At 34.1% G+C, this 22,848-nt stretch overlaps 1 protein-coding gene across 2 annotated transcripts in view; it reads right to left on the bottom strand.

The window, feature by feature from the left end:
- Positions 1-15,998, bottom strand: part of LOC145291539 (periodic tryptophan protein 1 homolog) — a 54,971-nt gene extending 38,973 nt beyond the window's left edge. The window contains exons 1-5 of one of the 2 annotated variants that reach the window (XM_080137544.1): positions 15,892-15,998; positions 8,576-8,625; positions 6,468-6,718; positions 5,035-5,117; positions 422-518 (exon numbers count right to left, since the gene is read on the bottom strand). In XM_080137544.1, the coding sequence (XP_079993670.1) occupies positions 422-518; positions 5,035-5,117; positions 6,468-6,718; positions 8,576-8,625; positions 15,892-15,918 (508 nt within the window). In that variant the 5' untranslated portion in view covers positions 15,919-15,998. Of the gene's footprint in view, positions 1-421; positions 519-5,034; positions 5,118-6,467; positions 6,719-8,575; positions 8,626-15,235; positions 15,560-15,891 lie in introns of those variants that run through there. The other variant, XM_080137543.1, reaches the window with a different exon arrangement.
- Positions 15,999-22,848: the final 6,850 nt, after the last annotated feature.

Raw genomic sequence — 22,848 nt, 5'->3', positions numbered from 1 at the left:
TGTGTTATGAATCATTAACAATATTCAATGTGTTAGCAAATGAAATTAATCTTATATGAACAAAGTTGCTCTTCCACGTCATTTTGCATATTTTTAAAGGGGAAAATTGCTTTCATTATTTTTAATTGCTACAAGATGATGTTACATTTTTAAGGATTTTTTTTTTTGACTTGTTTTGAAAAAGCCTACATATAAAGACAGTAACTTTTCTAATTTCCAACAAATTTTCAACAGTCATTTTAAATGTAATGAAAATAAAATTTTGGTTTGGGAAACCTATTGTCAGTTATGTCAAAGCACCAGGAATCCCATCCACACCAAACTTGTCTAATATTTTGTCCTTGTGTGGGTGTGGAGGAGAGGAGTGAATACCTTTTATAATCAAGACGCTAATGCTGCCAAAATAAGTTGAACTACTTACCATAAAATTCTAAGAGACAAGAATCTTTTTGTGAACTTCCGACAGCAAGGAGATTGTCTGTGGGACGAATTAAAAACTCCTCTTCATCACTATCTTCCTAATGATAAAAAAAAAAACATATACATTTATGATATATTAAGTTATCTTGCTGGATCTTTAAAGTCAGACACAAATAACTTTTCTGCTGTCATAAGAAAATTTGCTTCTGACTAGCCAATTTTTAGTTGGTAATGCAGTTCCATGTTATTGGCAATACAGGGTTACCCCCCCCCCCCCCAAAAAAAACAAAAGCTAAATGGAGGCCATCTAGAACATATGCTGTAGAATGGAGAAAGAAAAGGCCAAGGACCCTGGTATTTGGATGTGATGTTTTGAATATAATAAACTTATGACCAAAGTTTCATTTCATTTGGACCAAACACTAAGAAATGGGGCCTAATTAGAGTTGGGGCCCGTTTTTTTGGGTCACCCTGTATAACACTTTGCTACAATTTATTTGAAAAGTTATTTAGTTTTGTGTGGACAACTAACAACATGAAACATTTTTAACCATCATCATAAAAAAACATCTCCAAGGGAAATAACCTATTTGAATTGAAGAAAATAATTATTTCCCTTACAACTAAAATTTTATTTCTTTTTCAGTATAAGTTAAAACAAGAAAATTCTAGATAAATAAAAATTAAAAACTTAAATGACATATGATTTATCTGAATCCTGGGTGTCACTGGGTAAGTACAATTAATTATCTATACAAGAAACTAGCTGAAGTAACTGTCTATGCCAGATTTTCCAACTTTTCTTGCATTTTATAGTTAAGATTAACATCCATTAAATATTTTTCATCCAGTATTCATAAAAAACAAGCCGAGCATGCGGGGGCCCCCCTCCACGAGTGAAAAAATTTACTTTAACCATGACTAATGTTTGTGCAAAATTTTTTAAAAATCCAAAACATGGTTATTGAAAACAGTACAAACAAATGAATGGATGAACGATTTGGAGGCAATTTTATCCCTATAATGCTTCTCCCTAGGTGGGAAACCAGAGTTATCCTGAAAAATCTGTTCAGGTAAAAATTTACTTGCACCATGACTAATGTTTGTGTAAAATTTCAACAAAATCAAAAGCGTGGTTATTGAGTGAATTACTATTATTAATTATTACTTTGTCGAGGGACCCAAAAAAGAAAATCAGGTTTATAATGATGACTGAGGAAATATCTTGACTGTTATAGTCCAACCCCCAAAAAACCCCAATAAATGTCTCGTGTGAAATTCAAATGTTCAATGGCATAAACTGTTAAAACTGAAGACAAACATTTGAATGATAAAGTCACCAATCTAACAGAAATATTTTGTTTTTTGATCGGCCTAAGTTTGGCATCTGAGTAAAAATAAAAATTAAATTTAACACAAATTGCAATTTCATTGTTTTATTTCAGCAACTTTGATTTTTACTGACATTTAAATGACAAATGTTAAATGACAGACTGACTGCTTTATGGGTATTACCAGTACTTCCATTCTTTATCACTAATTGAATCGTCCCCCTAAGTAATCCAAGTTACAAAATTCCCACTGTTTACTATGCTAAAATCACAATGACTAATGTATACCTATTAACCCTTATCCTCGAGTGGCCTCTGGGCCTTGATAAGTGGTGACACCCATGTAAAAAAAAAAAAAAAAAAAAAAAAATAAAATAACGGATTGAAGAAAAACGGAAACATCAATTTTTATTTTTAATAAAAAGTTGCAATCTTCTATCCAATCTTTTTTCCAATTTTTAGTGAGGATACTTATTTCTGCATCATATGCAAGTACATCAAAGTGTTTTCATTTGTGACTAATACTAGAAAAGCACCAGAAAACGCTTTTTTAAAAGAACGCTTCCCACCATTAAAAGCTAATTTGATAAACCTTCAAACAAAATAAACAAGCAATTTTGGTAGTAAATATATGAAAGAATTTTTTTTTTTTAATCAGCTTCCATAAAAATTTTTTTTAATCGGCTTTCATAAAATTTTTTTAATCGGCTTTCATAAATTTTTTTTTAATCGGCTTTCATAAAATTTTTTTTTTTAATCGGCTTTCATAAATTTTTTTTTTTAATCAGCTTTCATAAAAATTTTTTTTTTAATCAGCTTTCATAAAAATTTTTTTTTTAATCAGCTTTCATAAAATTTTTTTTAAATCGGTTTTCATAAAATTTTTTTTAATCAGCTTTCATAAAATTTTTTTTAATCAGCTTTCATAAAATTTTTTTTAATCAGCTTTCATAAAATTTTTTTTAATCAGCTTTCATAAAATTTTTTTTAATCGGCTTTCATAAAATTTTTTTTAATCAGCTTTCATAAAATTTTTTTTAATCGGCTTTCATAAAATTTTTTTTTAATCGGCTTTCATAAAATTTTTTTTTTAATCGGCTTTCATAAATTTTTTTTTTAATCAGCTTTCATAAATTTTTTTTTTAATCAGCTTTCATAAAAAATTTTTTTTTAATCAGCTTTCATAAAATTTTTTTTAAATCGGTTTTCATAAAATTTTTTTTAATCAGCTTTCATAAAATTTTTTTTAATCAGCTTTCATAAAATTTTTTTTATCAGCTTTCATAATTTTTTTTTAATCAGCTTTCATAAAATTTTTTTTATCAGCTTTCATAAAATTTTTTTTAAATCGGTTTTCATAAAATTTTTTTTAATCAGCTTTCATAAAATTTTTTTTAAATCGGTTTTCATAAAATTTTTTTTAATCAGCTTTCATAAAATTTTTTTTAAATCGGTTTTCATAAAATTTTTTTTAATCAGCTTTCATAAAATTTTTTTTAAATCGGTTTTCATAAAATTTTTTTTAATCAGCTTTCATAAAATTTTTTTTAAATCGGTTTTCATAAAATTTTTTTTAATCAGCTTTCATAAAATTTTTTTTAAATCGGTTTTCATAAAATTTTTTTTAATCAGCTTTCATAAAATTTTTTTTAAATCGGTTTTCATAAAATTGTTTTTAATCAGCTTTCATAAAATTTTTTTTAATCAGCTTTCATAAAATTTTTTTTTAATCGGCTTTCATAAAAAATTTTTTAATCGGCTTTCATAGAAAATTTTTTTTTTAATCAGCTTTCATAAAAATTTTTTAATCAGCTTTCATAAAATTTTTTTAATCAGCTTTCATAAAATTTTTTTTAATCGGCTTTCATAAAATTTTTTTTAATCGGCTTTCATAAAATTTTTTTTAATCAGCTTTCATAAAATTTTTTTAATCAGCTTTCATTATTTTTTTTTTAATCAGCTTTCATAAAATTTTTTTAATCAGCTTTCATAAAATTTAGAAAAAAACTCATCATTCAAATATTCTAAAATATTCACGTGCAAACATTCAATCATCAGTTTTAGTATTAAATATTATAAATACATGCATCAAGCATGTGTTCGATGAAATTTGTTTCAACATTCAGAAAATAAAAATGGGTGAATCATGCTATCTCTGGTAAGGTCTTTATCACTCTTTCACTCAAGTTCACCATTATCACTTGCCTTCCCTTTTTAACTGAACCTGCTACTCCAACTGTTCTACACCCAATAACCCAAGGACTCTCATCCATTCTTCCAAAATGACCATACCACCAAAATCTACAGTTCTCTCTAGATGTAATTTTCCTTTGACACCAACAGATCTAAGCGCATTTTTAATGCTCACATTACACATCCATGATATTATTTCCATATCATTTCTTGCCATGCAACACATGTCCTCAACTTTTACTGGACAAATTTCACTTCCGTACATCACACTGTATACACACTTGATAGACTCTTTTCTTAGTCAACAATGCTAGTTAGTAATGGCCAAACTTCCACAAGTTTACTCCAGTCACTCTTAATTCCTGCAATCACAACAGAACCTGCTCCATCCTGTGCTCCAATGGAATCATCAGGATAACAGATTTTCAAAACCTCAACAACTTTGAAAGTTTTTAGATGAAGATTGATAATTTGTACTATTCCAACTACCATTCTCATTTTGGATATTTTCATGTGGCTGATGGGATGAGAACAAGCTACACCCATAAATTAAATAAAGAAATCCGTTGGAAATTCTGTACAAATTCCAGAATTGGACAAGACACACTTGAAGGTCAGAGGATACATTAGTCAAAACGTTATGAGAATAAATCTAAGATGAGAACAGAAGTCGGAATAATTCAACATCAATAATTTTGCCATCCTGATATACTTTCTCTACATGAAGTCTCATACAGCATCATTGTTTTAAACTTCTTTCGTTACTAAATCGCTTAATAATGACACAAGTTCCCTAAACTTATTCCATTCACTTTTTACTCTTGCAATCAGACTAGCACCTGCTCCACCCTTTGCTCCAGTAGCATCACAAAGATAACAAAACTTTATAAATCTCAATATATTTGCCATTGAGATATACTTTCCGGTTCTCATCTCTCTTTAGTGTCTCACACTTCTTGCAGACAAATTGATAATCATCTCTCAATCAGTAATTCCACTGCAATGCTAACCAATGAGTACAAGCACGAAAATAAAAAAACACAGGCACAAAATCTGTAATAATCATTCAAAGTGAGAAAAACAGACTTACAGGAACATCTTTCGATATGTATGGATCATCATCACTATCAGCATAGTAAACCAGGTTACCAATTCCTTGCTGAAAATTGGTATCTATAAAATAAAAGTTTTAGAAAACATGCAAAAATTAACAATTACAAAACAAATAAATAGTAAAATTTGCCACCACTGTCACCCCCACCTTTACATTCGAATAGCAATATTCCTTGTTTGGGGTGAACATAAGTAAACTATATATATATATACACACATACACATTAAAATGTTGTCCACAAATGGGTGTTTTTCTGTCTATGGCTCATCAGCATTGTTGACTATATGTATGTGTATATATATATATATATATATATATATATATATATATATATAATAAAATTTATATGAATATAAAATAGAAAGTGTTTGATGATTCATCTGTTCTGTAGGTTTTAATATAATTATATTTTTCACTTGTTTTCAAATGTGAAGTATATTCTTTTGGCTTCCAATTAGTGTTGAGTAATCAAAATGAAAATATGAATTGTTTTGTCACCTTTTTGTAATTATTTCATTCAGTTAGTTTGTAGGCTGCTTTTAATTTTGTAATACTTTAGTTTCAAAATAATGTTGGGTCATCAGAAGAGAATACGCACTGTTTCAGGGTCAACCTCTTGATAGCTTTTTATGTGTATTAGTGAGGGGGGGGGACTGATACGCATAAAAAAATCTGACTTTATTACTTTTTAAATTAAGGGTTCCAAAATCAAACTATGTCGCCTTCTTGATTAAAACAGTACAAGTTTAAATAAATAAAGTTCAAAAAGTGACATTCGTTTTATTGATTTAAAGAATACTTAAGCGACAATCATTTTTGGGTAAGGAGACAGAATATTTATAGTTTTAAAACAAATTGCTTCAATATTAAATAGATGTATTTGTTTAATTTGACAATTATTTTTACACAAGAGGGGGGGCATTTTTTCTTTCAATAATGTCAATCCTGAAAGAGGTTATTTCAAATGGAATATTATTAACAGTAAATTATAGATTGACATAGAAAACAAACCTGCTAGTAAAGAAAGTTATTTTTAGTTATGTAAAAAAAAAAGTGGCTTCAATTTTATGAATTTTCAACTGAAATCAAGATAAAATAACGAGTGATAGTGGTTGTGATTCAACGGATCACACATAAATCTAGCAAATTTATACACATAAAATTGAGTATCAGTTTTAGAGTCAACATCTATTGTATAGATTTCAACCAATCTTGATGTAAAAAAAAAAAGATTCTGCACATGCATGAAACAAGCTTTCTTAACTTTGAGATAAAAGAGTACATTTTCCTAACACCCAAGAGGATAATTAAAGGGAGATAACCGATATCAGTTCAGGGGAGATAACTCAGATAATTCTTTCATACATATATGTACATGCAATTGTCATTTATTATTTCGTCTAACTGACCTTCATCATCATATTCGTCTAGACCATATTTATCAATGATGTCAGCATCTTCCATATCCATTTCTGGATCTTCTAATTTGCGTTTGGTTACTTTTTTACTGGAAGTGCTGCTCCCTTCTCCGGATGTTGAGGCACCTGCATTAGAAGGCAACTCTTTGGCCCCTTCATCTGGCTCTTTATTCAAATCATCATCATCTTTTTCATCAACTTCTTCCTCACTTTCTGCATCCTCGTCATGGGCTTCAATTTCTCTGAGACAAAAAAAAAAAATAGAAAAAAAAGAAAAAAGAAAAGAAAAATTAATCTTGAAACTATCTTTGTTAAAGACAGTTTTTCAGAGATTTTAGTTTGAGAATAAAATAACAAATTCTGCTTTGGCATCTGATGCATTTGCTGCCAAAGATTCTTTTAATTATGGGAAATAATTATGGCGGCAATAGTGAAGAAGAATTTATGCAACAAGAGATCTTCTAATTATCAAAATATTTAACAACAGTAACTGTTCGAATCACTGATTATTGTTGTGACCATAGCAATCTTCCCAAGAGTCCTACGTTTGAACTCCTTAGTTTGACATTCTTAGGCAACGTGAATTTGAAAAAATAAATAGAAAAAGCTACCAAGTCTAATGCAAAGGTAGGCTCCCTCTACTAGGTTATCCGATATTTCTATAAAGCCATCATTTGCCTGTGCATGGAGTATTGTTGTCACATCTAGGCTGGAACACCAAATACTAGCCTATCCGTCTTGGACGGATTCAAAAAAGAATCTCTAATCTAATAAGACTGCACTGGCTACCAAACTCTAGCCTGTCACATTGATGCAATGTTAGATTGCTGTGTCTGTCTTATAAGTTCCTCCACAGAATATGCTCTAATGAACTTATCGCACTCATAATCTCTAATCTCAAGTCTAATGCAAAGGTAGGCTCCCTCTACTAGGTTAGACATTTCTAGCACCTGCTAGTATCCGATATTTCTATAAAGCCATCATTTGCCTGTGCATGGAGTATTGTTGTCACATCTAGGCTGGAACACCAAATACTAGCCTATCTGTCTTGGACGGGTTCAAAACAGAATCTCTGCACTGGCTATCAAACTCTAGCCTGTCACATTGATGCAATGTTAGATCGCTGTGCCTGTCTTATAAGTTCCTCCACAGAATATGCTCTAATGAACTTATCGCACTCATACTCTCTTAACATAAAATTAGCAACAAAATCCCACCTCTTCACTATAAAGGTCACTAAGATGCTGGAAGATTTTCTACTCTAATTGCTTCTTTTCTGAAATTGCTTAGCTTTGGAATTTTCTCCCCCCACCCCGCATGACTGTACCAATATGCAAAAATTTAAATGTAATGAGAAAAAATATCTTGTTTGCTTGGGGAAAATGAAAGTAAAAGAAAAATATCTTGAGACAACAGAAGTAATTTGATATTGTTGTCGACTGAACACATCTCAGATAAATGGTCACAATAAATAGGTATCACAAACCAGCCGAGAGTTTTGTGCGCAAAATTTAGTAACCATGGTAAAATTCATTTTAATGGCAACTTGTGATAACTCTTATTTTCTGGGCGATTTTGATAACATTTCAATGTAAACAAAATTTTATATTTTCTTTTTATAAATATACAATTCTTTTTCTGTTAAAATTAATATTTGCTGCAGCTGGTCATTCAAATGCACTTTTCAGTCTCTATAATAGTTAAATCGACTTTTGTCACTCGTCTACGATGTATACAATGACAGCGAATAAAACACAACACTGCTGATCTATAAAATAATATTTTATTTTTATTTCACAATGATAAACAGTTATGGATTTAGCTATCACAGGTGTTGTTAGTGAAGACATGTGGCGGGAATGGGTGGGGGTGGGGGGTGAACGTTTGGCAGTGAAGAAAATGTGCCAGCCTGTCCTCATTCTGCGATAGACTGCTGCTTGCTTTCTGTTGTGTTGATGTGTATAAACATTCTTTCACCCTTGAATGTTTAATATATAAAATTCATAATAATCTAATTTAGAGTGAATCCGGTACACACAAACATACATAACTTTATATATAGGTGATATTTTTACATTGGATACTTGCTGTATACTTACTCTTTTGTTTCTGCAATGATCCGACGCAGCGTCTCTTTATCAAGCTGTACCTGCAAAAGAAAAAAACGAATAAAAATATATGTTGGAATTTTGAGATGAGAATTTTAGAATTTGGATTATATAGATTATGCAAATTATTCAAATTATTCCCATTATTCAAATTATTCTCATCTATATATATATATTATTCCTTAATTGGAATTCATTTTTGAGATGAGCATTATATGTTAATTTTTATTTTTATTTCGGACTATTAGTCTCATCTTTATTAGTTGTTCTTTTTGGATCTTTTTATTGGTTCACAACGTTTCGGCCAACTTCCTCTGGCCTTTGTCAGGTGATAACCGCGATGGATAGGAACTTCGAATCTCCTAACTGCATTCTCAGCCATCACTGCCATCTGTAGTTGTCGTCTCACCACATTTTTGACCAATTAACCTCTGGCACGCTTTGGGTGGGATTGAAACCGCTATCTTCAGACAATGTTCATCTGGAACCGTAGAGATTCAGCGTCTCTTATCAACTGCACCACGGGCCCCAAAGGGCGATCAAGGTTGGATTCTTTGATCTTATAAATCCACGTTTATTTATTATCTGATCCTCTATAGTCGGGTCCGTACCGATTGGTATATATATATATATATATATATTATTCCTTAATTGGAATTCATTTTTTGAGATGAGCATTATATGTTAATTTTTATTTCGGACTATTAGTCTCATCTTTATTAGTTGTTCTTTTTGGATCTTTTTATTGGTTCACAACGTTTCGGCCAACTTCCTCCGACCGATTTCTTCGCGTTATTCTGATGTTAATAACTATAAATTATCCAGGGGTGTTTTTCGTTTATCCGAGACTTTGATGGCGAATTAGTGGGGCCATATCTAGGTCAACGTGGGGTTAATTGCACGTGGTGACCGGGCCGCTGTTTTAATGTATACATTCCTGCGCGCCTGATATTTGCTGAACACCTGGTATTAATTTATAGAGACAAAAAAAAAAAAAAATTTTTTTTCTTTCAGTTATTAAATTTGCATTCTTGATTAAGATTCAAGGGAATCAAATTCCCCCCCCCCTTCCATTCTCATTCTTACGTCTCGCATGCAAACTATCCTTTGAAAGATATTTTAGTTAGCGGGCTTAATTGAAATTGAAGCGGTTTAATTTCCAAGGGTTAAATTTAATTCTCACTATCTCTTTTCTCGTTCTTACGGTGTTGTTGACGGGACTTCGCCTTGGAAGGGTATTTTCTATCCGTTCTCTTACGACTGGTCTCCTTCGTCGTTGTTTAGTGCTCGTCCCCTTATCCAACATGAGCGCTGGTAAAGACTTATTCGCTAAAATTGAGGCCAAGAAATGTCAAATATCGAATACGGTGGAATGGATGAAGGATAATGCCTCACCGTCTTCAATTCATTCGAGGACGGCAGACGTGGAGAGATGGATTTCAGAACTTGACGAAATTATCGACCAGCTGGTGTTAAAATCCCCTCACGAGGAGAGAAGGAAGATATGCCTTGAGGCAGAGCAGTTTTCTTCCGAAATAAGAGAAGAGTTGGTTCTGTTGAAGACCAACCATGTAGCTAAGAAACCCTCCGCTCCTCTGCCTTTACGGATGGACTTAGAATGTCCCAGCTTTAGTGGATCACCTTCAGCCGATAAGTTCGAATTTAGAACTTTTCTAAGGAGGTTTGATTTCTGTACCTCCAACGTGGGAGAAGCGGACAAGTTACTCCTACTTAAGTCCAAATTAACGGGAAAGGCTTATGACTTGATCTCCAGTTTGGATGTCACCTCTGACAATTATATCATAGCCTTGAATTGTTTGCGGGAGAAATACCTGAATCCGCCCCTCATCAAGGATCGTATATTGGAGGAGATAATGCCTCCGATGGTGCCTATCACGAATTTAGAAGCACTCAAGACCTATGTTGAACAGGTCAAAATGGATTTGTCCGAGCTAGATAAGTCCTTTGGAACTGACTTCTTTACAGAGAGTTCCACTTTGGGTTTTTTTATGGCCCATTTATTGTTCCGTAAGTTCCCTGTGAACGTTAGAAGGGAACTAATGTCCAGAACAAAGGAACGTTTTCCTATGTTTTTATCTATTATGGCGAATTTCTTCAACATTATATATCTTTTTCAGGCAGCGCCATTGAATGTTAAAAAATATTTTGCTCCCAATCCGCCTACCTTTTCTTCACTTGAAGTCAAATCCGATGTGGCGGTCAATGCTACTGATCGAACGGTCAAACCCAAAAGGGGTTCAAATTCCCCAAAACTTAGTGATAATGTTGGTTACCAGCACAAGTTTTGCAAATTATGCAAACTGGCAGACCACTCTGTAAGGGACTGCACTAAGTATGCCTCTTACGATCCAAAGGTTTTGCGAGCTAAAGAGCTCCAATTATGTATTAGATGTCTGGGGGGCCATTTGGAACAAGAATGCAAGGGGAGGAAAGGATTTCCTTACCCCTGTACTAATTGCGGATTGAAAACTCATTTTTCAACAATGTGCCCCCAAACTTCAAAATCCTTTGTCGGAAAACTGCCTATTCCCAGTAATCAGAGTGTCCATGAAGACTAAGGGCACCCCAGTTAGTTTTCATTGTATATTGGACACTGGGAGCCAAAAATCCTTCTTTGCTCAAACTATTTTGCAGGAACTGAGAGCTAGGGAAGAATTAGTACCTAGGTCAGTTACCATGCCTGTAAATACAATTATTGGTACGAGACCTATAAACCTCCAGGAGCTTAATGTTTCCTTCAAATTAGGTAATCAAAAACCTTTTCCTTTCACTGCCCTGTTCTCAGACAGCCTGAACTTGAGATTTCAAGTAGACAGGTTCGACGAGATCACGTCCAACATTACGGAAGCTGGCTATCGTCTCTGCCATGGATACAGAGATTTAAATGACAAAGAGTTATATGGCCTTGTCGGGCTGGATTTAATACAACACATACAAAATGTCTGTTGGGTTGAATGTATTAATGGCACAGCGTGGAAGATGTCCAATAGTATCATTCCTTTCGGAGATGGGTGTAATTTTTTGAAGCCTGAAATAATTAAAACTCCCAATGAGTTGCCCCCTTTGAGCAAGTTTGTAATTCGTTACCTGCTTGTTCCACATATTTGGTGGATAGTGTGTTGAACCCTATCCCGTCGTATTCGGACTCCTTGGGTCCATTTTTTGAAGAATCTTCCGTTGAACGCGGTATAGAGCAATTTCTTTCTTTGGATTCCGTAGGTATCGATGAAAAGGCCAAACTTTCTTCATATGATGAGGCAAAGATGGAGGATTTTAAGAAAACCGTCGTGCTAAAAGATGGAAATTATTATGTCGATCTACCGTGGGACTATAAGTTGGCTCATTAGATTCCAATTATGTACCTTCTCTGAGAATTATGCAGAGAGTGGCAGTCTCCTTGGAGAGGCAGGGATTGTATGACAATTATCTACAAGTGTTCGATGACTATAAAAAATTGGGCATCGTCGAACGCTTCTCTGTTACTCCTGGTGAGTACGACAAATATTGTTGGATTCCCCACAGACCCGTTTTTAAAGAGGGTCTTGGAGTTACCACTAAAATCCGCCCAGTCTTCAATTGCTCCCTAAAAAGGGAGGGGGGAGTTTCTATTAATGATGCAGCTTATGCTGGCGTGAATTTAACGGCGCAGCTGCTTGACTTGTTAAAAAATGATTATGCCCTCTTGAGAGATCGCAAGGCATTCTTACAAATTCGCCTGCGCACTGAGCAGGACAAAAACAAATTTTGTTTCTTCCTCAAAATTAAGGAAAGACTGTGTACATATAGGTACAATTCTATTATTTTCGGTTTCAATGCCAGCCCCTTCATCTTGAGTTACATACTTAAGCTTCATGCTGAGAGATATGACCCTGATGAATTTTCGTCTATAATGACTTCTAACTTTTATGTCAACAATTTGGTCACCACTGGACGAGATACTGAATCTCTCCTTGAAGTATATAATACTGTGCGCAAGAGATTAAAGGAGGCAGGATTTGATCTTCAGTCCTGTAATTCCAACTGCACTGACTTGCAGAAACAAATGATAGAGGATGAATCTATTACTTCTCCTCTCCCTTCCTTTGAAAAGGTCCTGGGTTACCGTTATTCCCCCAGCCTAGACACAGTCAGATTGAGCCCTGTGGTGGTAGATGTCAAGGCCAACACGAAACGTGCGATCCTTTCCCAGATTTCTAGCCTTTATGATCCCTTGTCATTGCTACTTCCTGTTACTATACAAGGCAAAATACTTGTCAGCCAACTATGGAAAGACAAACTTTCATGGGATCAAGAAATTCCTGAAACCTTCACTGCCTCTTGGCAAGCCCTAGCCAAAGAATTGAACAAGCTAGGTGATATAGTTCTCCCGTCGTGTGTTAATGGATGACTGCCCGATGCAGCTTATATGCTTTTGTGATGCATCTAAGCTCGCTTACGGGTTTTCTCTATATGTAAGACAAGGGTCACAATGTTCCCTGTTATTTGCCAAGGCGAAAGTGGCTCCTATTAAAAGGAAGACCCTTCCTACCTTGGAATTTTTGGCCATTTATCTGGCCCTTAAGGTGGTGCCTAATGTACTCTGAGCATTGGGAACTATCGACATTAATTCCTTCTTTCTTGTGTCTGATGCTCAAGTAGCTTTATTTATTTAAGGGAACTAAAAACATCTTTGTATATAATCGCGTGATGGACATAAAAAAAATGCTGGATGAATTTAATCTAGAGTTCCAAGTTCTCCCTCGATTCAAATATGTTCCTTCATCTGAAAACCCAGCAGACTTATTAACTAGAGGGCTTACTACTTCTAAGTTTGAACAACTGTTAAAATTTTGGGTCCACGGCCCCAACTGGTAATCAACTGGCCAGTGTTTCCTTTACCTTGCCTTAATGACGTGAACAAAAGGGTAATTTCTTGTTACTCCGATGGTCCTACCAGTGGCGGGAACTACTTACCAATAAATATTGCCAATTATTCTTCGCTGACCAAAGCAATTAATGTTCTGGAGAAGGTATTGAAGTTCTGTGATAAATTAAAACACCGAAACACAGATACCAAGTCGATAAAAATTCATGATCGTTTAGTTACTATGGCAACTAAGGGAGAAGTCAGTGTTTTTTTAGGGTGTTCGGCAGGGAACTCTAATCGCGACCAGTACCCAAGCACAAAATAAACGTATGAATGAAATTTACTCAAAGAAAAAAAAAGTTAAAACAAAAAACACGCTCGATTAATTTGGAGTTTAAAATCAATTTGGCATTTTCTTTGGCTTTTTTAAAAATTATTTTGGCCTGAAAAAGTTTTTCATGGCTAAATAGACTAATGTTTGCACAAGGTCCACACTCGTCATTAAGTACCTAGTGTTTATTAATATATTTTAAAAAGAAAAATGGCGGGATGCTCGCTGTTATGAGTTCAAACTAAATAATTATACAAAATACGGGTTTTACACATAGATTCGAAAAAGTTGTCAAAAAACAAATATATAACAAATAAATGTTATCAAAGGCAAGATAAGTTTACTTTTCTACCAAACTGGATATATTTTTCGTGTTTTTATTCAATGTAACATGTTTATTCAGCTCGAAAAACATACAGTGTTTACCGATGTGGAAAATTCAAGATGGCGTCTGATTCTCTCTTTAACACGATAAGTTTGGGAAAAGGTGTTATAAATAAAAAACCGGTTAAAATACTGTTAAAAACTCGCTCAATATATGTTACCGTGACATAGGTTGACATATATTCGGCGGGTTTTTAATAGTATTTTGTATAGTTTTTTTATTTATAACATCTTTTCCCAAACTTACGGCGTTACAGAGGGTGTGACACGTCATCTTGAATTTTCCAATACATCGGTAAACACTGTATGTTTTTCGAGCTGAATAAAAATGTTACATTGAATAAAAACACAAAAAATATATCCAGTTAGGTAGAAAAGTAACTTATCTTGCCTTTGATAACATTTATTTGTTATATATTTGTTTTTTGACAACTTTTTCGAATCTATGTGTACAGTAATACAAACCCGCCATTTGTATTTTTTCAAATATATCGATAAACACTGTATAATTTTCGAAAGATTCCAAACCCAATCTTTTTAATTGTAAGTTTTCGTGTGGTCTGCTGGTCTGCCAGGTCACAAACACCCTTTTATTATTTCCCAATTGCACAAGTACCAGTTTTGTTTGAGTATTTCACAATTCAAAGTGATTTTTTTAAACAACTTTTTTCTCGTCAAGTGTTTCCAATATGGGGGATCAATTTACTAAAACGTTGTAATTAAAAACCTCTTTCAAATGTCTAAATATTGACGTTTTTGCTTTTGGATAATCTGGTATATTGGTGCCCAATCGATAATAATCAGCTGGGGGGGGGGTGATAAAAAACGAAAAGAAAAAAAATTATAAGGGGATGTCGGCATTGTACACGTCCGCCGAGAGATCTTTCTAGACCGAGGCAATTTTAATTTTTGTCGCTTTTTTGTGGAGCTGGCTGTTTCCTAAACATTAAAAACAGAACTTGTGTCTAATTCTGCCACATGGAGAGATCATAAATTAGCGACACCCGAGCGCGAGCCACGCCGCGTAAAATTAAATATACACACGAAAACAAAATAAACTTTAACGTACCTTGTCCGGATTATTTTTAGCGATTCCTCGCTTAATCCAAGTTAAACACGTGACAGCACTCATAATAAAAATAATATTAAAATAAAACTTTTGTGGCCTTTTTCGATATCTTGGCCCTTTTAGTTTTCGAGACAGAAAGAAGAGACACGTGCGCGAGGAATAAAGTTTTACCGGAAGTAAGCAAAGCTCAGAGGAAATGAAAGTTATCTCCCTTACAAACAGACAGTACGAACCTATGACATCTAGGCTATCGGACGTTTAAACTAACGGACGCTTTGGTCCAAACTAATTTCCAAGTTAGGATTCCAGACAAGAAATAAGTAAAACTGCTGAATATAAAAATGGAAAAAACAAAACAAAACAAGAAAACATATAAAATGAACTTAATTGATTACAGATAAATTCTACAAGTATTTATTTTAACTTATTTTAAAATATTATTAATTAAAATCGGTATTTGATCAATTTTAACAAGGGCAAAACAAAAAACAACAAAAAGTAAATATGCAACAAATAAATATTACCAAGGCAAAATAAGTTAATCTTATATCTACCTGGATAATTTTTGTGTGTTTTAATGTATAAAGCGTTTATTTACTTATAAACGAAAGTAGTGTTAAGTTTCAGTTTCAGTTAGATTGAAAAAAATAATATGCCGGCAACTCAGCAAACGATGACAGCATCTACTCAAACAGAATAATGGCGTGCAGCTCCAACTGTAAAACCCAGTCATGCATGCGCAGCTGTTTAAAGTTCGTTTCAACTGCATGCACATCGCCTTTCTCCACCCACGCAAATTCTGTGGACTTATAAATGACACTCTGGTCTTTTCACGCGGACGTCTTGAAAAGCAACTTACGTCATAAAGATGTTGTTTTTTTTCATCCAATCGGATTACGAAAGAAAACAAATTTCAAAAATATTTTTTTCAGACAGTGTTCGTGGAGCCAATTTGAATCTATAAAAAAGGCATTTTGTGCTCAAACGAGGCCATCGGCCTCAAGTCAGCATGCTGTAAACATCATCATCGACGCCTTCCTACGGGATGTTAAACGCTTGCACGCCCTATAATTAATTCCACTCGTGCAGATAGATTTTTACTCTAATGAATTTTTACCCTTTTCTATCTCTTTGCTAAAGTAAGTTATGGACTTTTATGTTGGTTAATTATTCCTGAAAAAGGACTGGTTATTTTTAACTGAGAACTTTTACTTTTCTACTTCATTTCATTTTATTACCTCAGTCGCAGGAAGAGACTCATTTAAGAAAAAATTTCTTGTCTTCTCTGTTCACTTAATTACGATTTTAAGAAAATAAATTTTGTATTACATTTATTTATCCACCTCAGTCATCTTTGCTTGATTGTTCGACTCCATTTTACATTTTAGTTTCATTCTTATTTTTTGAGTTTGCACGACTAATATCGACAACCATTAGTCCCGCAACAGTCTCATTACAACCACGTTGACTCTATAATTGTTGAGAAATAGCAAAATAAACAAAATACTAATACAAACGCATTCAATAAATATAATCGTACAAAAATGGGGAGGTACTGCTGAAAGCACTATTTCAAACCTTTAGAAAGTTTGAAATCAACTTCATAATCTAGTGGGGGGGGAATGATCTCTTCTGTTTCTCACAACTCTTTTCTAAAAGAAGAGACGTGACTAGTCTTTACCGATTCAATTAGTATTTCTGTGGAAGGTGATCAATTGAGCTTCAGTCTCTGGTTTCCTCCTTGTAAGACATTCACAGCAAGAACTCATGCATTTTCTTTCTTGTTTCATCTGCCTAACAGCAAATTTCCATGAACAGCATTTCTCTCCAAGAACTTCTCATCTGTAACACCCATTGCCACAGGATTGCTTCTCTGCAGGCTACAATATGGTCGTTGTCATATCCAAGGTCAACATACACCATACTTATAAGTAAGCACGGTTTGCTCATTGCATTCATTATTTTGAATTTTCTCATAATTTTCTTCATCATTCAACCGACAATCTATCCATCTCATTAGCCTTTATCCTTGAGTGGCTTTAGCCTTGATAAATGGTGACTTAATAGTTGTAAAAATAGAACGTTGGCTTTTGATATAGCAATAAACTCACTGTACTTTGTTAATTTGTCCTGCGACGATAATTTTTCTCTTCCCTCATTTTTGTTGAGTCTCGACCATCATGACCATTGCTGTTGTCGTCATCATCATTGTTGTCGGTTTAACATGCTGGCATGTGTTGGACAGCTTTTAGAAATAAACTAATCTATAATTGTGTTATTGAATGTATATATAATTTTCTAGTTTGCATTTTTCAAAGGCTGTTGAAATTATATATTCACCTGACAATCCTTTTGTTGTTCTCAAAATCAACACAGGCGAATTTTGTCAACATAGAAGTTTATTTACAATCAACTTTTGCCCACTGACAAGAGAGACACAGAACATAACATTGCATTTAGCTGTAAGGATGGGTGTGTGTGTGGGGGGGGGGGCAAACGACGACGAAAAAATGTCACACACACTGGACGACTGTCGGTCATCTCTCTTTTTCTCTTTCTAGTTGTTTATGTTAACTGTGTCTTATAAAGACATCAATCGACATTCCTGCAATGTAAATATTAAAAATATTTAATTGTTCCTTTCTCATTTTGCATTGCACAAATCTAACTTCCCGACCTAGAATTTTCGATGATAATTACAATTCCGATCATTTTTATTAGGACACAAGAATGTAAATCAAACTCCATCGTGAATGTACGTGTGTGCACACCACCGATCGGCATCGCCTCAAATCAATATATAACAAACAGTTCTGAAGAAACGGAGATTGAAAAGGTGCAATAAAATTATTACATTGTTCAAGAAAATACCCTTTATTGTAAAAATCTTTTCAGATGAAAAGATCTTTACTGTTAGTGCTATTCTGAATAGCAAAGATGACAGATTTATTGCAAAATTCATAGCTGAGGTTAAGAAGAAAACATATCACTAAAATTCATAGCTGAGGTTAAGAAGAAAACATATCACTAAAATTCATAGCTGAGGTTAAGAAGAAAACATATCACTAAAATTCATAGCTGAGGTTAAGAAGAAAACATATCACTAAAATTCATAGCTGAGGTTAAGAAGAAAACATATCACTAAAATTCATAGCTGAGGTTAAGAAGAAAACATATCACTAAAATTCATAGCTGAGGTTAAGAAGAAAACATATCACTAAAATTCATAGCTGAGGTTAAGAAGAAAACATATCACTAAAATTCATAGCTGAGGTTAAGAAGAAAACATATCACTAAAATTCATAGCTGAGGTTAAGAAGAAAACATATCACTAAAATTCATAGCTGAGGTTAAGAAGAAAACATATCACTAAAATTCATAGCTGAGGTTAAGAAGAAAACATATCACTAAAATTCATAGCTGAGGTTAAGAAGAAAACATATCACTAAAATTCATAGCTGAGGTTAAGAAGAAAACATATCACTAAAATTCATAGCTGAGGTTAAGAAGAAAACATATCACTAAAATTCATAGCTGAGGTTAAGAAGAAAACATATCACTAAAATTCATAGCTGAGGTTAAGAAGAAAACATATCACTAAAATTCATAGCTGAGGTTAAGAAGAAAACATATCACTAAAATTCATAGCTGAGGTTAAGAAGAAAACATATCACTAAAATTCATAGCTGAGGTTAAGAAGAAAACATATCACTAAAATTCATAGCTGAGGTTAAGAAGAAAACATATCACTAAAATTCATAGCTGAGGTTAAGAAGAAAACATATCACTAAAATTCATAGCTGAGGTTAAGAAGAAAACATATCACTAAAATTCATAGCTGAGGTTAAGAAGAAAACATATCACTAAAATTCATAGCTGAGGTTAAGAAGAAAACATATCACTAAAATTCATAGCTGAGGTTAAGAAGAAAACATATCACTAAAATTCATAGCTGAGGTTAAGAAGAAAACATATCACTAAAATTCATAGCTGAGGTTAAGAAGAAAACATATCACTAAAATTCATAGCTGAGGTTAAGAAGAAAACATATCACTAAAATTCATAGCTGAGGTTAAGAAGAAAACATATCACTAAAATTCATAGCTTTTGCTGTTATGGCTTCCATTGAATAGAAAATGCCTATAAAATTCTACAAAGCAAATGAAAAGATGTTTATTAATACTTACTACAAAATTATTAAATTCCAGATATTGTCATGGCTTAAAGCAAACAGCCCAGATGGTAATTATGTTAGAGTGCTTCAGCGTAACTTTACTTTAGTAATTCACAAGAATGTAAATCAAACTCCATCGTGAATGTACGTGTGTGCACGCCACCGATCGGCATCGCCCCAAACCAATATATAACAAACAGTTCTGAAGAAAAGGAGATTGAAAAGGTGTAATAAAATTATTACATTGTTCAAGAAAATACCCTTTATTGTAAAAATCTGGCTCAATATATATGGCCGGGTCTATCCCGTATTCTCTCAAATCATTCCTTATCACTTCCTCCACGGTTTTCTGTAGCCTTTTCCTATTAACTGATTTTGCTACCTCAACTGATCTACATCTATGAACACTCTTATCCATTATTTTAATGTGACCAACAAAGTTTTCTGTTCTGCATGGATCTCTCTCAAGTGTTCAAATTTAATCTTCCTCTGTGGTCAATAAATCGAAGTCTAAGATTCACATAACACATTCATTGTATCATTTCTTATATCATTTCTCTCCATGCAACACATCTACTCAACCCTCACTCCCCAAACTTCACTTCCATACATCATAACATTTCGTACGCATGCCAGATAGACTCTTCCCTTCATTGACAGCATTAACACTCTGCTAGTTAGTGTGGGAGCCTTTTCTAGTCTCACACAAAAACACGCGTTCACATCTCAAGCCATATTTCTTGTCATATACATATGCGCACACAAACATACGCGCACATGTACACACAAGTAGATATATTCACGTTCGCGTACATACACTCACATTAACGTGTATACACACACACGCTAACGTACGTACATGTACGCACAGATGGACGACGTCACTCCCTTTCAAAGGAAATCCACACATGCGCAAAAGACCACTGGAAACAATTATAAGCTGTTTCCAGCCCCTTTTCGGACCAGCTCTCGAGCTGAGAGGTTCAGCTAACCAGCCGCCTCCCAAAAGGGAGGAGCACGCTTGCACGCATCACGTCCCCTGCGATTATGTATGGGGCACGAGCTAACAGACAGTATGTACACTTTATACGTTTTCTATCTCCATGGCCTGGATTGACTTTTTCTCATTTTCTCTCTCTCTCTCTATACTACAACAGACTTTCCTCCTTACCAGTAAACAGTGAGAGACGCACGCCAAACTAAACACGTGTTGTACCCATTTCTTTCACTTGTTTCTTCACGAAATAAATTCCAGTTCGTTTAATTCAAGTAAACACGTTGTTCGTTCCTTCCTCAAAGCAATTCATTTTTCCTTTCCCAATTCAAATCATTTCTCATATTTTGTACGACTGGTGGATATGTATAATATATCCACCAGTCCACTACATTAGTAATAGCAGAAATTCCCTGAATTTACTCCTATCCACTTGTAACATTTTTTGAGTCACACTATGATCTGCTCTTTTTTTAAATATAAAAATGTCTTTTAACACTGCTTCATATAATTAGATAAAATAGTTTTTCTGAAACACCACAAAACTATACGATTCATTCTAGTACTTCCTCATCCGGTTTTTATACATTAATCATGAACTATGATGGAATCTGCAACAATAGATTTTTGTCTCAATTTGACATGATCACCGGATTGGTTTTATCAAGAAACTATTGTCAGTTTTGCAAAAATCAGTGTGTAGGGTGTCAGCTCATCTTATAATTGAATTTCTTGTTGATCATTTTCTGGCAACTTCTAAAGTAAAGGCATATTTTGAAAGGTGTTGTTGTTGGCTCTCAGCATATGTCCAAACTCTGATACATATATTTATATATATATATATATATATATTTTTTATTCATGTGTTGCGAACAATGTTAGGAGAACTAGAGTCAAAGATTCTGTACAGTGGATTATGTTCGAGTCTGGTCCCTCCCGACTTGTAATAATATGAAAAGTTATTAAAATATATAACAGTTAAGTTACACAGGATTTTCTGCATTTCATCCTCATAAGAAATCGTCAGGCTAATATATGTGTGTATATTCAAGTACAATTTTACGAGGAATCCAATGGTGTTACTAGTTTTTTAATTGGGTATTTTTATTTACAATAATATCGCAGGGTCCTCTTTTACACCAATTATATATTGTTGCCTAGGAGCCAGATTAGGTGGGCGTCAATCAATCAAAGAACAAAGAAAATACACGCAGGTAAAATATGACAAATGACAAAGAAGAGAGAACAGATTCAAAGAGATAAGTGCAAGTGAGTCTACACCTGTTGTCATTCATCGTCTGCAGTTATCAAGATTGTAGGTGCACTATAGGCAAAGTCAGTTGTGCAAAGTCTACAAGTGAATCTGTACTAGTGTTGGAGCACATCATTCAAGTTGATGGGTCCCCTGTGCCTTGAGTGAATCATTGATCATCTAGTTGTTGCGGCTTAACTTGTCTTGAACTGGTGCAACTCCTTCCATGGTGCTGTTAGCGATGCTCAAGAATTTTACAGTGCTTGATTAATGTCCAACAAAGTTTGGTTGTCACGTCTGTCACTGAAGAAAGAGGGTAAGCATTTAAGGTTATTGTTGTTGCTAGTTGAGCTTGACATTTTTTGATCACCAGTAAAAACTCAAGGGTTTGGTGTTGGTTCTTGATATTTTCAAGGTTGTGGTTGATCAGATTTGGATGATATGTCATCTTCTTTACCAGTGGGCCAATAGGTTGGGTGCTAATCGACTTTACAACTAGACACAAGCAGAATACAGCAAATGGCAAAGACGATATGACAAATGCAGATAGACAGTTTAAAAGAAACATTTATTTCACCATAAATACACAAGTAAAATGTAAGAGCTGGAGGAAGTCGATTGATGAAGATTCTGGAAGCAGGAAGATTGGAGAACAGGAAATATTGTAACTGTGCAGTAGCAGATATTGTATGAATAGGAATGCGGGATGCAGGGTAAATAGAAAGGTTGGAGATGTGGAAACTGGATTCTTGGCAGCATGGAATAATGCCACAAGGAGATTGATGTGGATGTACTTCAAGTATGATGAAATGTCTCAGGTCGGTCCAGTCTACATGGACATGTCCAGTCTACATGGACATGGCCAACGACTGGATCAACAGGAACAGAAGTTGCAGGAATGGAAGTGACAAAAGCAAATCCTGGACAGCATGGAATGATGCCACATGGGGGGGGGGAGGTTAATGCGGACATCTTTGAAGTGTGACAAGATATCTCAGGAAGATTCGGTTTGTGTAGATGTGGTCAAGGGTTGGATTGACAGGAACAGTGGTTATCCAACACAAATCCAAAAAAAGAACAGTAGTTTAAATAATCTAAAAAATTCATTGTGTATTGATGACTGGTGCGAACACAGATCCCATTGCGGTAAAAAAAATGTTAAATCTGAACACACTGCTGCCAAAAAACGTGCT

Source organism: Euprymna scolopes, chromosome 12 (assembly GCF_053919585.1).
Source record: "Euprymna scolopes isolate OS-2025 chromosome 12, ASM5391958v1, whole genome shotgun sequence".
NCBI classification, from domain to species: domain Eukaryota; kingdom Metazoa; phylum Mollusca; class Cephalopoda; order Sepiida; family Sepiolidae; genus Euprymna; species Euprymna scolopes.
Note: the sequence above shows the minus strand (reverse complement) of the source record. Positions and strands in the feature narration are given on the sequence as shown.